The 18,814-nt window shown below is 40.9% G+C and overlaps 1 protein-coding gene across 7 annotated transcripts in view; it reads right to left on the bottom strand.

Moving 5' to 3' along the window:
- The window catches only part of MYO18A (myosin XVIIIA), a 311,527-nt gene that overhangs the window by 139,180 nt on the left and 153,533 nt on the right, over positions 1 to 18,814 (bottom strand). For all 7 annotated transcript variants that reach the window (XM_075854304.1, XM_075854303.1, XM_075854300.1 and 4 more), the window contains 7 exons: positions 18,566 to 18,776; positions 17,818 to 17,960; positions 16,368 to 16,468; positions 14,194 to 14,251; positions 11,947 to 12,091; positions 4,865 to 5,041; positions 2,944 to 3,034 (listed from right to left, as the gene is read on the bottom strand). In XM_075854304.1, coding sequence (XP_075710419.1) covers positions 2,944 to 3,034; positions 4,865 to 5,041; positions 11,947 to 12,091; positions 14,194 to 14,251; positions 16,368 to 16,468; positions 17,818 to 17,960; positions 18,566 to 18,776 — 926 coding nt within the window. The remainder of the gene's footprint in view (positions 1 to 2,943; positions 3,035 to 4,864; positions 5,042 to 11,946; positions 12,092 to 14,193; positions 14,252 to 16,367; positions 16,469 to 17,817; positions 17,961 to 18,565; positions 18,777 to 18,814) is intronic.

Genomic DNA, 18,814 nt, shown 5'->3' on the forward strand with positions numbered 1-18,814 from the left:
TATTCTAGATGAGGCCGCACAAATTCTTTGTAAAGTGGTAAGATTATGTCCCTGTCCCACAAGTCCATGCCCCTTTTAATACACGACAGTATCTTGCGGTTTAGTCTATAATCTACAAGTTCACCCAGATCCTTCTCAACAAGTGGCTTTCCCAGTTTAGCTCCCCCATGAACTCGATGTATGCAGATTATGAGTACCCAGATGCATAAATTAAAATTTATCCACATTGCCAAGTGGATGCCCAAACGGCTTGTAATTTATAAACATATGCCATAGTACTTACTTTATTACAGATTTTATTAAAGAGGATCTGTCACTAGTTTATTAATTCTCTATCTCCTAACTAATCTAATAGGCGCTATGATGCTAATAACTATAATGTAATTTTTTTCAAAAACCGTTTAGAAATATGTTCATAACTTTGCAAATAATAAATACGCTAATTTGGCTCTACTTGCCAAATAGAAGGTGACTATTTCTTTTCACTCTGGGCGGTGTAATGTTTTCTGTATGACGCTGTCCAATCTGCATACAGCTTCCCACCCCTTCCCTGCCCAGCAACACAGCCTGATCATATAGTATACAGCTTCCATTCCAGACTTTTTAAACTGGTGATATCTCCGGTTGTTTTACAGCTAGAATGTGATCCTGGTGTCATATGAAAGATTAGAATCTCCTCTTTCATATGCCTCTGTTCTAGGTGGTCCACTGCCGGAGATATGCCTATTTGAAGTGATCCCCCTTCCCACCAGCCTCAGTCTCTCACACTGTGTGAAGCAGCTTCATGCTGATAGGACAGCGTTAGAGGCTGTGATGTAGCTCCACCTAAGGAGAATCGTTGCTTTTGACACCCACTTGTCTACTATAGCCTCATTTGTAGATTTAGGAAAAAGCGCATACGTTTTGAAATAATAAACTTTTTGGGACACAATTTTCACTAGCGTTATCAGTGTGACAGCGCCTATTAGATTCGCTAGGAGATAGAGCATTACTAAACTAGTGATAGAGACTCTTTAAACGCGTTGTCATTTTCAAAGGCTAAATCTGAACCCTCCGATTTATATTTTTCAAATGCCCCTTTTTACAGAAGGTGTAAGCCATTTGGGGTTTATTTTTAGTCATTTATACTAGTTACCTATAGGAATATATTTTGTAGTATAATTACCCAAAGTAGATTGTAAGCAGTCCCATTTAGAATTTGTACCGTTATTTGACATTAGCTGTTCCGAGTATATGTCCAGAAGCGCAGTCCTCAACCTGGGGAAATTGGCCTGCTTAAAATTAAGTGCTTTTGCCCTCCCAAAGATGATCATAGTGCTCAGATAACTATAAATAAATAGAGAGCACAGTGGGATTTTTCTAGACAGAATAAAGCTTTTTATGACCGTGTTTGTTGGGGTCAGACTGTGGACATCCCTAGTGATGCAGAGAATTAGTTTGAGTATTTGAGTTTAACATTGAAATAAAATGTTTTTACTTCTAAATATGGGATCTTGTCATGAATACATTTTCAATGGACACTAAATAGAACTATGTTTGTCAAAAAATAATTACATAAATTAATAAAACGGAGGTCTGAAGTCTACCATCACTTCTAAGGTTTCAGAATTACTCCCAACATATACATTAACGCCCAAGTGTTCAGGATTGTAAATTTATGCATATTTGTAAATACCTTGTTCTGTGTAAAATATAGCATTTTCTAGCTATCTGACCCATCTAGTTGCTGTGGTCATTCCTATAAATACGACCTGCACCGCTGTTTGCCATCAGCTGCCGCGCTTACACATTTCTCCCTCTCTCCGGTGGATGGATTGACGAGAGCGCGCCGATTTTGCGCCTGTGCACTACCTCCCGGACTTTCCTACTCTCTGCGCATCATATTAGTTCTCAGGGTTGGCTCCAGGGCATGCGCAGTAGCCCTGGAGACGTTTCCTGCCTTTGCATTTGGCACAGTCCGTCAGAGCACTTATCAGTGAATACACTGCACTTGCTCATAGTCAATGTTATCTCAATATGCAAATATAGAGAACATTGTGGACTATGAAACAAGAACAGTGCGTTACGCTCCTATTACACGGCCCGACGAGGGCCGTGTAAACGAGCGACGATCAACGTGACAGCTCGTTGATCGGGGCTCGTTTACTCCCACAGGGAGTATGGGGACGATCGCTTGTCACTCCCTTCGTTCGTCCCCATACATTTGTATAATGTCGGCAGCACCTCTCCCTGTTTACACGATAATAGTTTCAGTATTTAAAACTATACGATCATCTGATGAACGAGTATTTGCTCGTTCATCGGCGGATCGTTGCCCGGGGCAATTATCTGTTCTGCGAACGCTCGTTTGCCCGATAATTGGCGAGTGTAAAAGTGCATTACATTTATGGGGATGAGCGCTGGTTACTCTGATCGTTCGTCCCCATACATTTCTATCATGTCGGCAGGACATCTCCCTGTTTACACAGGGAGACGTGCTGCTGACAACGATAAGATTTTAGGCTGCGTAAAAGATACAATCAGCCGATGATCGAGCTCGTTCATCGGCTGATCGCTTACACAGAGCAATTATCGGGAACGAGCGATTTGAGAACGAGCTGTCTCGTTGATAGATGCTCGTTTACATGGCCCACGTCGGGCCGTGTAATAGGACCCTTAGAATTTTTACATAGCAAGATCACGAGGAGGCAAGCAGAGCTGTGAGATTATACAGCACCGGTTGCTGGTAAAGAGAGAGCAGGGAAAGTGACACGACTATTTCGGAAGATGCAGGGGAACAAGTCATGGGGAAAAAAGCATGGATCTATTTGACATAAAGGTAGGGGAATTGTTGGGATGGATGCATTATACTCAATGTGGGTTAAAAAAAATGTTTTACAGAAAAAAAATAACATTATTAACATCGATCTTGGGAATAACCCTTTAACTTTTCACCCACTATACCTGTTTAGCAGCGAGATGAGCAAAGTAAACAGCTCAGAGTACAAACTGGAGGCCATCCCTTCCAAACACTCCAAAGCAGACAACTTGGAACCTGTGTGTAGAAAACATATCACAAAGTATATATGAAACAAAACTGTTAGAATACAAACAAGTCTAAGCAATAAAGTAACTATAGAAGCTGAACAAGTATTAAAACACCAAGGAACTGAACATATGCTGTGTCCACACTTATACAGGGAGGCAGTCACTTTGTGACTGTTGTGAAATAAAAATAGAAACACAACCACTCTTGTACATGGGCTGTGAGCGGTACTGTCACTCAGTCTCATTAAAAACAGAGGACCGTTTTTTTCTAATCTCATAAATTCCTTCTATTAGAAGTCAGAAGAAGTTTTATTACAGTAAATTAAAATGAAGCTCTGCTTTCGAAGCCACTTTAATAATAATACCGGAGCAATACGATCACAACCGCCGAATATAGAACTATTCCAATAAAAACATAATAGGGAATTGCAAAAATAGTAAGAAAATCCAAAAGGTGCAGCGTCACTTCACAAACACTGGACCCATGATTGTGGCAATTCAGAAAATCATCATAAAGTCGTAATGTGGTCGAATGAATACTCCGGATTGCTCAGTCTAAGGTACAAGTGAACTGTAACCAGAGCAGATAAGTACACAGACAGGTAAGTAAAGGTCAGCTTGTCCTATTATAAAGCAGGTCACTAGTATGGCTGTACTCAGTCAGGGGCATCTCATTACAGAGTCACTTATGCACTGTACTATACTTTTTCTAATTGAAAACGTCAAGAGCAAAAGAAACATGCAAAAAAAATGAAAAGAAAATGTCAAATGAACATCTGAAGCAACTAAGGAGATGTTTCAATTAAAGGCTGGGAATTCTACATTTTAAAAAGGTTACGAATTTTTAAAGTCAACAGAAAATTGTGGAGATTCTGAGAAGTGAGTAGCATTTCAGGTAAGAGCCGAGCCGTCTTTTAATATTGTGAAAACATAAAACAAAGCTGTAAATGTCATGAAAAAGTAATATAGAAATAATAGCACTTATTTACCAAGAATATAAAAGCGAAGGACTACAAGTTACTATTAAAATGTGGCTCCACCTTTAGAGATGTTAATAGAGAATGGCTTAAAAAAAAAAAAAAAGTTTCCTAAAATGACATTACTATCATAAATGTTTCTGCAGGAGCACTCCACTGACAACATGCAGGCAGTCAAGTTCCCGACAGCTGCCCTGCAGACTACAGCTGCCGATGGACACCATACGACCGCCATAAAACAGTCTGTAAGGTACAGTCTGCGGTACGTTGTTGAAAAGGTTTACTGCAGTATTGCAAATATTTATGAGTCGCCGCATACAGCTAACGGGAGATAATATTACGTGAACCAATATTGAAGCAATTCCTTAAAAGGAGTTGTTTCAGCCTGGCAACCACTTTCCATTTGCCCTATTAGGACATATGAATGTCATGGAAATATGCGTCCTAAACGAGGGAACCTCCACTATAAGCCAAAGCAAGAGCCGCCAATATTAAGCAGCTCTCGTTCTGGCGGACCCAGCCCATCCATGTATTACATGAACGACCATTCATTTGAAAGGTCAACATGTAATACTTCATTTCTCCTGCTGCAGCCGCTACACTATGCCCAGGGTGTTCAGCACTTCTTTTACATTGTCTGAACAATGGATATCTCTGCATGCCGGATAGAAAATGCATTGACAGCACTGGTTGCTGTAAAAGCGGACATTAAAAGAGCAGCCATTAAATATTACTCATAGCAGCCTTACATTAATAGGCAATTTGCTGCAAACATGTTTTCAACTCAAGTGTAATTAGATCTTAATTTATGCCTAGAGTATCAAGTCTATAATCCAACGATGAATTTCAGCACCACTTACCTGGTCCATCTCCTTGGCTTGCGTCATCCAGTCCTTGACGGAAGGAGGTTGATTTCTGCAGGCCACTGGTTTTAGGTTGGTGCTTGAATATTGATGAGGAAAGTTCTTCCAGAGAGCAGCCCAGGAGATATGCAGCTTTCTGTGCCCACTCATGTCGGGCAAACTGCTTCCTGCCAGCTTTAACAAGAACACAGATTTTTAAATGAATGGCCATATGTTTACCAAAAAGCAATATATGAGAATGGTACTCGTAGTGATGGGGGTGATGTAGATGTGAGAGCATTTAAAACCTCTATAGATCTGTTCTGGCGCTGTGAAGACTATCCAGTTATAGTTGCTGGTATTCTAAATGATTGTACTAGAAAACGTATTGAAAAGGAGTTCATACTAGTACGGCATTCAATTATTAGGTGGACATTATAGGCTTAAAATTAAAAAAAACTGTCACATGGATGTCCTCAGTTTTGCCATTTGATCTGCCTCATAAGAGGCTATTTAATATGATACAAGTCTATGTAGAAGTATATTGGTTTCCTAGGTATTAATCACTAGTAATATTTAGCTAGGGGCCCGGACTTCTTTGATTTGACATTATCCTCATGCTGAAAGCAGCAGACTTTGGAATTTCACGTCTTCCAACTCCTTGTGGAGAGAATCTGGCTTCAATGTCAGAACCCATCCGAAATCTTTACATGTGGAGAAACAATGACTTGTTCAAGTAGAGCTGGCATAGAGAGAACAAGGCAATCACTTGGGAATCCTACTCGCCAACCAAAATAATTATTTCTTAGCAGTAGAAGTCAAGAAAACACAAACTATTTTGTTAGTGAAACCCTTGTTCTGCCCATTTCAGTTCTGCCAGTGCCAGGGACGCTAAACTTCTACAGTATGGGCACAGAAAAACTAACCAAATCGAGAGTGGGGGCAAAATAGGAGGTTGTGCTCACCTCCGGTCGAACCTGAGGGTCACCATTAAATAGGTTTGATCATTAACACGGATGACACAGCTAATCACAGAAAGAAGGGGCTGTGCCCACTTTCACTTTTTGGCAAAACTGAGTCACTACTACTAGAGATATGTCGCTATTTCACAATAAAACAAAGACTCAGCATTGTAATCCTTTCGCTCTAGGAGGTCTTGGGACCCCCATGGCCCATACCATGGTGGCATATGTAATTATTATCAATTAAAGGTATTCTCTAAAGGACTGTTCTTTACAGCCATAATAAATTAGGTCTACAGAGCTATAAAATATAATGTCAAACGCTAGTCCTAAACGAATGTACGCCGGCAGAAAATGTGCCAAATATATTAAGAAGCGCACACCATTTAAATTTTTTGGTGCATTTTTGGCTGTTCATACGACAGAAGTGCAAATCTACGCCTGCTATGAGCAGGCGCAGATTTACACCAGTTCCTGGTGTAAATTATGATAAAGCTGTCGTTACGGTGGAGGCCCGTACCCTTTGGCTAAGACGTATCCCTTTAGCGCAACAAAACATTTGCAACTTTTTTACGCACTGGCGTAAACCTGATCATATATTCCCCCCACTGACTACGGCCAAGTTATTATGATGCGTTATTTGGGAACACAAATTTGCTACAGCAATGCTCTTAATAAAATGGAAAATGACTGTATGGAAATGTCAGTACTGATGCCAGCTCTAGAGTCACAAAACTCTTGGCAGAGATGGTCTAATAAACACAAAGATGAAACAATATTAAGTCACCCAGACAAGGCACAGGCATGAAAGATGAGAAACTCGTGTGTCAATACGACAATGACTCAATTAAACAGCTGTCACACTGTGACCGGTACTGAGAGACGGCGCATGAATATAAAACTCCAACAGAAGAAACAAATTCACTTGGAGGTGTATGAAAGAAAGAAGGATGAAACGCGTCATTACCTTCATCTGCTTCTGTATTGCAACGGAACAGCATGCAACATGCAAATAAAAACACGCAGTTAGAAAACACACAACTGTATAATTGTTATGTAGTTTACATTTCCGAATAAAAGGATTGTTGTTATAAAGGGATAGAGTGACAACAGGTTGCTCGGAAAGTGTGCAAACCGCAACTCTGCCACCACACGCACTGACCATAGGTGCTGCCAAATTAGAGGATTACAGCATGGGATCATTGCAAATTCTAGGTCTGTCCTTTGTCCTTACTTGTTCAACTCCTGATCGGCCATTGTGATTCTTTTCAGCTCAAAAATGAAGATTTAACTAGCGGAAACCTGTTCAAAATATTTTTCATTAACTAACAAAACAGTCTAAAACAAATGTCAGTATAGTATGTATTAAAAGTTGTATTTTTGTAGTTTTTTGCTAGCTTCTCCTTAGACACATGGCAGAGTCACGAGCTATAGGCTGTATGGCGGCACACAGCGTCCCATGAGGACCTGTACTACGAAGCTGCATGGACTTCATATGCTGCCGTAAAATGCAGAACCAGATGCCATATGTACGTGGCTATGTAAAAGGGAGACAAGCTCCATACATATGGCACCTAAAGGAGAATGCTACGTTTGAAAATGGAGGTTCAGTAATGTCCCATGCACCTCTATGTGTGTTCAATTAAGGCTCCATATAAAACAAAGCTGTAATATGGCCATGTAATGAGGTCAACCTCATATCGAAACTCCTACAGGTTCCTTGAGTAAGATCTATGACCAGCTGTACACTCATACCTGCAGGTATTTCTGTTTCTAACTACTCATTGTCCCCTGTCAGTACCTGGCTTTAGATTCATTATACCTATGGTCCTCTACTCAATGTGATGGACAAGTGCTACATCAGCATTGACAGGAGGAGTTATAGATGAAATAATTATGCAGCTTTCTCAGCACACAATTTTATCCAGATGGCTCGGATGTCCTCATACTGACAGTTAATACTTCATTAAAGCTACCTTTATGTTAAAAATGTGGAGAAAGCACAAAGACTTCTACAAATGAACATCTTTTTCCTAGTGCATAAGGCGTCTTCTGTAAATAAGAGTGTTGTGGGGTTTAGCGGTCATTAATATTTAAGCGATCATCATCTTCATATTTCTCGCTGATGAAAAGTAAATAAAACACTTATAAATAATCCTATTAATCTCTCCTGCAGCGACATAAGTGGAGTCATACTGTAACAAAATGCATCAATATCCATTTCCACACGTGCGGAGATTTAGGGGATTTAGTCTAAACTGGATTCAAAATTCTTAACCTCAACATTTTCCGATTTTGGTGATTTTACTTCTATTCCATTTATCTTATACATGTGGATAGTGGTTGAGTGCTTTGTGGCTTAATAGATCAACCTTTATTTATTTTATCTTTACAAGCAGCACCTATGATCAGGAAAGAACTACAATTTTATTAAAGAGCAGCTCCAGTCAACATGGATATGAACATTACTATTGAAGGAATCATTAGTAGGCCTGGGGCACTTGAAGAAATTATTCTGAAGGTCCGACCTCCAGTTATACAGAAGAAGCTCATGTCCACTTTTAATGCTTCGTAACCTCTGAGGTCGTAGCTCACATAGGTAGCATCATCCTGATGGTTTAATATGTTAGTAGCGGTGTAATCCCAAAAACATTGTAAACCCCTGAAGTGAGTTCTCACGGTCATACCAAATCCAAGATACTTGATGCCGTGTGAGGCGTTTTCCTCTGAGCTCATCATCTCCTCCTACTGGATAGCGCAGGAACAGGAGGAGACCACCAGAAAAGTGGTCATCAGCCATTTGTCTAGGAAACTAATGTAACAAAACCAGGTCAGCAAAAACTAATAATTGTTGAGTCTATGGGCTTGTATGGGTTCAATGAATCTTCATATCGGACTGGAGCTGTACTTTAAAAAAAATAATGTAAAAACAAAATGCAACCCATGACATCGGTTCATGCATAGTCTAGCCTAATGGCAAGCGGAAGATTTTCATCTAGCTTAAAAATATATATATTCTGGGGTAGACCATGTTAACGTAGTTAAAAATAGCTTAGGCTTCTAATGTCCAGAGTAACGTTTTAAGACAAGATGGGTTAATACATCATGCGACCATGAGACCAAGTGAGGTGAAGAAAAGCATGCATTCAAGTTATTATGTACAACATCTAGACACGATAGACCCTATGATATCTAATTAGCCATAGAGTGGTGGCACCATAGTGAGCACATTGGCACAAAGTGGCTGTGAAAAGAAGCAAAAGCTTTACTGAAATATTAAATGTGCAGTTATCTAAAAAAATCAGACATTTTCGCTTATCGGGACATTACCAAAATATTTCTGTCGACCTCACTGCAAGTATGTAAGTGTTATCAAAGTAATGGCACTATTGTTACTGCAAAGCTTGCTGCAGCCTGCCCTCTAGTGGTTTAAGACAAAAAAAGCATCTGCAATGCTTTTAGAAATATTATCGCAAATTTACAAAGCAATTTATGCCAGTTTTTGGCATAAGCCGCGCAAACTGTGAAGTGCAGCAAATTTGCTGTAAAATGTGTGACTTTTCTTGTTGCTCATCAAATTTGGGAAATTACAATTAAGTGGGTGTGGTCTCCAAGGAGACTGAGTTTAGGCCATATTTATTAGGAAAAGAGGTGTAAACGGCTAACATTTTAGTGCAAGACCTACGTCTGCTCATAGCAGGCGCAGATATGAAGTTATGACTGGCAGAGTTCAAAATAACACTAAATTTATTAAGAAACTTGCACCTTTTTAAATAGATGTGGTGCAAATCACTCCATGTACCTCCTTATCTGGCATAAGATATGCCGGGCTTAGCCAATGTAGGCCACGGTTTCCACTACTACACATTAACCGCATTATAAAAACTTGGCTGACTGAAGAATGTGTACTCGCCCACAGAACAACAAAATCCATAGGACTTGGCCAGACCTCAATGACCGGACATTTATAGAAATGCTGCACACGTGGGTAAGCCCACACGAGGCAGCGGCCGGGCGGCCTAGACGTGGCCAAAATCTGTGCTGACGTGATGTTTGCCGTGGTTTTTGAAATGGATTATTCATGGCTGTGCGGTTCTGCTAGTAAAATTGCTGCTTACCTGCAAAATTATGTGGCCATTAATAAATCGACCCCCTCAAGGATGCACAATTTTGGAGGTAAACAGCAGTGTACAAGCAAAACCGTCCAACCATTTACTATGAGTTTGAAAACCGTGTAGAAGAACCAGTTATCGGCTGGGTCTCTGATGTCGCCTGCTCCATGTGGCCTTACCCTTCGCTTTGCATAAAATTTACTTTATTTCACTTCAGCATTTGATTTCTGTGGATTTGATTTGTTTGGATAAAAAAATAAAAATCTGTGCAGATAAAATGTGAGATCTTTGGGATAATACTATTATTGTATAAAAGTTTAGGCACAGGAGATGAAGCGATGTAGGTGGCAAGCCATTCTTGTGAGGCTGGACGTGACTATTTCCAGATCTCAGTGCCTGGTCAGAATTAGTCATGCTCCATGCTATACAGAGAGGCAGAATGTGATCCGCAGCTGGAGGATGAGAAAGAAATGCACACAAAAAGATCAAATAGAAACGCAAACTCAGTAAGAGTCAAACCAAGTTACCCAGAGCATCTACATCGGAGACTGCGGGGGATGGTAAGGTTATACAAGGGTTATTCATTGCAGACAAGACACATTATACCATCTGCCTCACGGTTATTCGGGCAGATAAGTGCCAATACAAAAAACATACCATAGTGCTGAGGGGACGGAGCCACCGCAAGTCACTATCATAACCTTAAGGGTCAATGCACACGATGCCTATTACGTGCAGTTTTGCAAATCCGCAGTGTAATACAGTACCAGCATAGTCCATGAGATTCCAGGAAACCTCATGAACACACTGCAGTATTTTTCGGGACCGAAATGGTGCGTTTTTTAGAATCCACAGCATGTCAATCTATCTTGCGTTTCCACTTGCGAACTCTATCCGCCTAGAGCTGTGGTAAATCGCACCAAAATCCACAGCATGAAAACTCGCCGAAAAACTCGCCGAAAAATGCATCAAGCCGGAAAAACCGAACTGGAAAACGCGCCTTTAGGTGCGTTTTTTTTCCCTGCGAATTTCTTTGGTAATCTCAATATAAGAAACACGGTCTTCCGGTGACAAGACCACCCATGCCATGGTTACCAACTAAACATCAGTGGCCATCTTCAGGGCTCATGCGCAAGGCCGTATTATGGATCTATATTATATAGAGTCATGATACGGCACCCATAGAAATGTATGAGTCCATACTGTCTGACCACATGCTACAGATGCCATACGAAGGTTTCATCTCATAGATTCATTTTTTGGCATGTTTTATTGCATGCTCTATAACAGGGGTGATTTTTCCTAAAAACATTGCTTCTAGGGGAAAATACAGTGCAGTATAGAGGCACCAAACACCCACGCACTGAGCCCTACAGCTACGGACCCATAGGAACTCCATGTCTTCTCTGTGTGAACGAGGCCTTATCCTGCATGGTCAATCAGTAAGACTATAAAAGAAATGCCGCCACCATAATACTTCTTACTTTACTAGTTAATGGATTCCATTTACTCTTCCTTGTGCTTTCCCCTGCACATCATTTCCCTTCATTTATAATCATATTGATCTGTCAGTTCTATACAAATTATTCTTTTTTTAGAGATGACTAAATTTAACAGCCTTTCAGTCAAGTCTCAATTATGAAGTCTCTTGTAGTTATTAAGGTGTCTTCCTCTATCCTTTGTCATCATAATAACAGGCTGCTGGCTACATAGAAAACTCCCGGCATGTAAAATAGGCACGAACACCAACGTTGAGGACCTGGTCTAATCCGCAGACCTCAGTTATCTGTCTGCCATAGATCTAGTAATACACGTTGGCCTGAGAACTAGATCGTGATATCATATCTCATAAATGTGTGCGGCTATAGGTTGTGAGCTAAACTTCCATACGCATCATGATTGCTAATGAACGCTCGTCTACACTGACTGCGATCCTTTACAGGCCTGTAGAGTTTACAGAATAAGACTACGGGAACAGATGTCATATCTCCGCGTTCTGCTCTCCTACAAGGACAATAATTGATACCTTTGGTGGCTCCAGCTGATCCCAAGTGATAAATGGCTCCAAGAATTAACCAAAAGGCCTTTTGTTCCTCACTGGAGATGCCCAGGATTTTCATGGCCGCCTGCAGTTTGCTGAACAGCTGCGCGGACTTCTGCTTGTCTTCCCCCTGTACAAAACATAAAATATGGATCCTGGTGACTTCAGGAAGCAAAGCTAGCAATACTCCGATATATGGAAGGATCAGATATTAAAGTGAGAGCATGGCGCAGATTGTTCTGCTTATACGTGGTCACCACGTGAGTCACCTGGCACACACTTACTATGGTTATCTTAAGTGAATATTATCTTGTTCGGATAAGCAGATTTTATGCAGATGACGCCCCTCGCACATGCGTTATCCAGTTTTTGTAGTAATTTTAAAAAAAATTGATTAGGTTGGAACATTAGGGAACTGCTATGTATGCAATTGTAGGACAATCGCTACTCTATCAACAGACTCCGGCTACTGAAATCGATCAATCACGTCCATTTTAAAGGTGGTAGAAAATGACCTTGTTTCTTCAAATTTCATCTCGTTCTACGGGTTAGAAAACATCAAATACATAGCTGGGATTTTCGAAGGTGTTTTATTATGGGATTGCAATCTATGCAGTTTTGTAATATATTCTGCAACGGTGGCTGGGCTCCAGAAATAATAACCTCCATACTGGTCTGGTGGAAATAAGAAAGCACTTGACGATACATGCCGAGTAATACTTACTGTGGGAGGAAGGATGGAGATCAGACTCCTCAGTGACCATACAGCGGCTTATTATGGTGCTCAAACAATAAATGTAATGTATGTGCATGCAATTTCAGTCAGGTCGCTTGTTACCCTTGTGTACATACAGAATGTAATTCTCTAATCATTACTTTTTTTTTTTAGAAATTAGTCATTTCATTCTAAGAAGACTGACAGACATGGGGTCCAGTGATACCAGAATGGTTATTACTCGGAGGCATCCGCAAAACAGTTGTTTTTGTTGAGAACTATATACCTCTTGAGACAAGTGAACTTCTCCCCGTCCTGTTCAGTAGATTGACAGGTCCTTCCATTGACATAAATAGGGAGAAAACCTGTCACTCAAGTTGTACTGGGCAGGGAGAAGATGGTGGGCAGCCACCCGGCGAACACTTTTCCGTGAGCCCAATACTTAAGGACGCAAACAAGAATTAAAACTAGGATTTCTCTGAAACGCTGCAGTGCTTTACAGTAAAGCGTAGTTTAGTGTAATCAGGGCACCCGTCACTAGATCATGCTGATTGTTATTATGGCAGCATGAACATGCTGACTGGTTCCCTTTAAGTTTGAAACCGCTTTGCTGTATTTAGGCTGGATTCGCACACAGTGTATTGTACATATTTGGTGGCATTTTCCACTGCCTTTTTTTGGCAGTTCATTTCCCCCAAAAATACTGCGGCCAAATGTTACTTTAAAGTCTATGGTAAATTTCAGCCTCCTTACACATTATTTTGGATTGTGGCATTTTTTGGGATAGGTAGAATCCCCCCAAATGCAACATGCTCTAAGTATGGTATTTTTATGGCGTTTTTCCCATAGCCTTCTCTACAGGACTTCAAAAAACACATGTACTAGATGACACTAAATTTAAAAAATGCTATAAAAAAAACAAAAAATGTATTTCACATTTAAAAACACTGTCATTTTTCCATGTGTTTTTAGTCATGTAGTTTAAAACGCTCGACAAAAACATTGTGTGAAGTTGGCATCATTGTATTTTTATCTTTGGGTCAATACCCATTTTCTACCATATTGTACAATGTCACAGAGGATCACGGCAACATAGAAGGACGCTATACTTCAGCAGGATTAAAGGTGACAAAGCCTTTAAAATATTTTAATCCATAAAAAGTCTCACTCTCCATAGTCACCTTAATTTTGGAAGTAAGCAGCTCAATCGTACTCTGCACAATGAGGTGACGGAGCAAGGTGAGCGGCAGCGTACAAGCATTCCTGGTAATCACAGATACCAGATTATAGAATACCATTCACGATGCACCAAGCAGTCACTAGAAGTCTAGCACCAATTACATCTTCACACGGTATAATAAACCCAATATGCAGCGTCTGCTCAGCTGCGACAGAATACAACAGGAGGGCGACGGTCATGGAACTGGCTTAAGCCCTTGGTCCCAGATAGTAGAAATGTAGGAGTATGCGCCAGTGGAATAATAACCTTCTAAGTAGAGGAGACCGGCGCAGCTTACCTTGGATGTAATGCCAAACACATTGTTATCTGCCAAGTGGTTAAGATGAAGCTCTGTCCTGGAGAATTAAAGACAAGATTTATTTCAGTATTATTGACCAATAGCCATGCTAGAAAGTTTATATTGAAAGGTAATGTCCACTTTGCGCTGTCCATCACAACGTCTCACAACGTGCCTGGACCCAATGATCAGCTGTTAACATGAAGTAAAGTGGCTGCTTACTATTCATATCTCTTTCAGCAAAACGGCAGGACAATGGTAAATCTATGCGGCACCAACTGAAGATAATGGGCAACTGGGTACTGAGCAGGCAACCCCTTTCTATTCCTTACATATGTCTGTATCATAACAGGAGAACTTACCCACAATGAACAACCCCTTTAAATCATACAAGTTCATACAGCCAGACCATCTAAAAGACAAGTGATTTGCTGGAGTAACTTTTATTAATGCAAAACTGTTAATTGACTACCATCATCAGCAAAGGGACCAAGTCTTTATTCTTTGTTAAACAGGAAAAAGTCTCAAGTAAATAATATCCATTCGCCAATACTATTTTATTTTAAAAAAAAATCTAAATAGGTTAAAAATTCTGTGGCAATTAATTTCTTAATATCTTTATAGCGGTAGGAGCGCTATTTCTCTGATACAGAGCTCCAAACCCACCGCATAGACATAAATTTGAAATATAACATTCTGGCCCTCTGCAGTAACCACTAGAGGGAGCATTGGAGCTAGCTGAATACTGTGATACATTGAATTTCATGATAAGACAGTATGCAATTAACTCCCATGCTCCCTCTAGTGGGGACTACAGGCAGCCAGAGTGTTAGGTTTCAAATTTATGTCTATTCATGAGAGATTCAGAGGTCTGTATAAAAAAAAACACAGCTTAGAGCACTATAAAGATATATTAACCCCTTGAAGCTGCAGCCATTTTTTTGCAGGACAAGTTGTAGTTTTTCATGGCATTATTTATTGTACAATATAATGTACTGGGGAAACTGGAACAAAAATTCTTTGTGGGGTAAAATGGGGGGGGGGAGAACAGTGATTTTTATTTTTTTAAATAATTGCCCTAGGAGACTTGAACTGGTGATTGTTGGATCTCTTGCACAATATACTGTGCTCCTATTAAGCCCTTTGGCAGCAGAAGGATGGTAGATATGGGGGCCTTTATTAGATCCCCAGGCTGCCATGACAACCATCGGGACCCTGCCATTGTGCCACAGGGGAACGATGGTCTGTCAGAGGGGATTGTCCCCTCTTTCTAACGGCTTACATGCCATGGTCGCTATTGACCGTGGCATCTAAGTAGTTAAACTACCGGGATCGGACTGATCTCCGATCCCGCCTGTTGAAGTGAAGTGGCAGCTGTAACATACAGCTGACACCTGCTGAGTATGGTGTGGGGTCAGCCCGTGAGGGTGCTTTATACTTCTCCTTGTTGGCTATAACGTAACCCTATGACAAATGTCGGAAAGGGATTAAAAAAGTAGCAGACAATTTTGAAACTAAAAGCGATATAATGATTAAAACCGGAGATCCCTTTAAGCAAGCAATAAATTAAGCATTGAGTAACAAACTGCTGCAAATTATGCTGCACTAACTCTACATAAAATGCCAGCTGGAGGGATCATTTGTAATTGCAGATGGCAAATCACATAAAGTTGTGAAAGATAAAGTGTAGGTCAATTAGAATTCGGCAGGATAGCAACAGAAAACATGTCGTCTTACCAAATGGACCTAAAATAAGAACATATCCCGTTAATTTATGGCATCTAACAAGGTTAAAGGGGTGTCTCCTGGTAATAGATTCCTTTTAATAAAACGAATATCCAATAGTAGTAGCGTAGTCTTGTAAATGACATCACGTGGCAATAACACAGAACCCAGAGAGCAAATATGAGATCTGGGCACAGAAAACCATTTTACAGGCTCCTTTTTTAATTGGATAAAACAAAAAATTTAAAAAAAAGAGATTTAGTTAAACTGTATGAGATATAAGGATACTAAACACTCAAAAGGACAACATGAACATCTACATTTAGGATTCCTAATGGATTATCGGGACAAATACTATATTAAAAATTCACAAATGTTATAGGTTCCCCCTATAGGACGTTGGTGATATTGTGCAAAGTTCAATAGCAAAATGTTGCTTTTTAAATTACCGGAGTGTGTTGTCTGCCCCAGCCAGGAGGTAGTAAAATACATTAAATGTGGCTTCATTTTCTGGACGTCTGGCCACTCTGAGTTTCTCCAACAGCATGGTCTGAAATACACAAAAAATTTTAGTGTCACTATAAGGGTCAGTTCACATGTTGCGTAAATACTGCGGATTTTCCGCAACAGAAATTAGTTGCAGAAAATCCCCGGCGGGTTCACAGTGATTCTGCCGCAAAAAAATGCAACTCAGAAAAAAAAACAAAAAAAAAAACAAGAAGTATCCAGAAGTCTGTGTTTCTACCTCCAGAGCAGCCTCCTGGGATTACGTTTCATCCCATGAAACGTCATCCCAGTAGGCCAGCCTGGATGACGTCAGAGGGCCGGCCTCCTGGTGTGACGCGGTCTCCAGGGATGAAACGTCATAAACGTCGATTAAATTATGCAGTTTTTCACAGCAGGCATTCCGGGCGAAAAACTGGTGGTTTGGTGCGGTTTTTCACCCGGAATTCCCTGCAACTCAGCGTATCTACCCCGTGTGAACTCAGCCTAATGATATGTTCACACAAGCCTTCACAGAACCCGTGAAGACTAGAGACCAAACCTGAAGAAGACGGAGCTGCATCGGTAAGTGTGTAGGACATTCAGCCGGAAGTTTATTAATAAATGTCGGTTATTGTTGCGCTCACTAGGGTAGTGTGGCGCTAGTACAGGAGGCATTGTACATAGTTGTCAACTGTAGCAAATTTTGCGGGACTGTCCAGAATTTACAGAGACAGTCCCAGGAAAATTCACTACGGGGGGGGGGGGGGGGGGTTGCTTTCTCCGGAGAGGTGTGTGGCATCATATTCAGGGAGGCTGTGTGTCATCATATACAGGAGGGCTGTGTGGCATCATATACAGGAGGGCTGTGTGGCATCATATACAGGAGGGCTGTGTGGCATCATATACAGGAGGGCTGTGTGGCATCATATACAGGGAGACCGTGTGGCATCATATACAGGGAGACCGTGTGGCATCATATACAGGGAGACCGTGTGGCATCATATACAGGGAGACCGTGTGGCATCATATACAGGGAGACCGTGTGGCATCATATACAGGGAGACCGTGTGGCATCATATACAGGGAGACCGTGTGGCATCATATACAGGGAAGCTGTGCGGCACCATCTACGGGGAAGCTGTGCGGCACCATCTACAGGGAGGCTGTAGGAACCCCTCAACGGAAAGCCACCGCTGATGTGAACAGGCCCTTACACTCATGGAATTTGCTTTCTAGTTAGAAGCGAGTACCTGCACATTTCTGAAAAGCTACTTAGTACCCAATGATAATCCCTTCTCTGCGGAAGGCTAAATCACACGTCACAGCGGTTTCCAAATCCAAGCCCATTTCCCATGCAGGATCTTGCTAGAGACCAGAAGCTCATTGATATCATATGTAAGACTCCTCTCTCACCTGTATAGCGGCAGAAGACATCTGTCCAGCCTGGTCAAAGTCCAATGAAATGATCTGGGAGAACCGAGTGGCATTTCCATTGAGACTTGAGCCGCTATTGCCAAAAGCTTCCAGGATGGCGTATACCGCTTGCCATTTTTCAGCTACAAAATCAAGACCATAATCTCAACATCCATTTTGTTAATTATAACTTCTGCGTTCATAAAGGAATGGATTCTGATAAATGTAAACTCCCCAATACATAAGTCTAGATAAGTAAATCTTAATTCATGCATAATGTTCTGCAACTTTCTAATATACTTTGTGTTTCAAGATCTCTGCTTGCGGTCAATAAATTAGAGCATTCTGGTACATACCTAATACTTGCACAATAACAGGTGTATGTCCATCTTGTAATGTGATGTCATATCACTAGGACACGCCATAACATTATGATCGATGGGGTCCGACCTCTGGAACGACCCCCGACAATCAGAAAATTATGGCACATCCTAGCAAAATGTTATTACCGTACTTTGTACACACACTTATAAGGGATTGCCACCTAGTGGCCTACACTAGCATTACAATACTATGAAACCTCATAAAAGAGACTGTTTTACTAGCCAACAATTATATAGAGAGATCAAATATTTTTATATTTATTTCAACAATTCTATGTATATTGAATACTACAAAATCGGCACTTCTACACTTGTAAGGTAGGAAAATATTGTTTCCTATTGTCTTCTATGTACCCCTCCTATACCTGAGAAGATCTTTCCTGTGCTGCCAGACACCGTAGCCAGGTATTGGATGACATGTTGGCAGCTTGTCGTTTTTCCGGAACCACTGCTCCCCAGTAAGACGATGGACTGATCCTGGCGCGTCATGAGCATATTCCAGTATGCAGCTTGTGCCACGCCATATATATGAGGTGATGTGTCTTCTCTACGACATCCCTTAAACATGTGCATCACCTGCAACAAGACATGAATAATATGTAAGACAACACCTC

This window comes from Rhinoderma darwinii, chromosome 2 (genome assembly GCF_050947455.1).
Source record: "Rhinoderma darwinii isolate aRhiDar2 chromosome 2, aRhiDar2.hap1, whole genome shotgun sequence".
Classification (NCBI taxonomy): domain Eukaryota; kingdom Metazoa; phylum Chordata; class Amphibia; order Anura; family Rhinodermatidae; genus Rhinoderma; species Rhinoderma darwinii.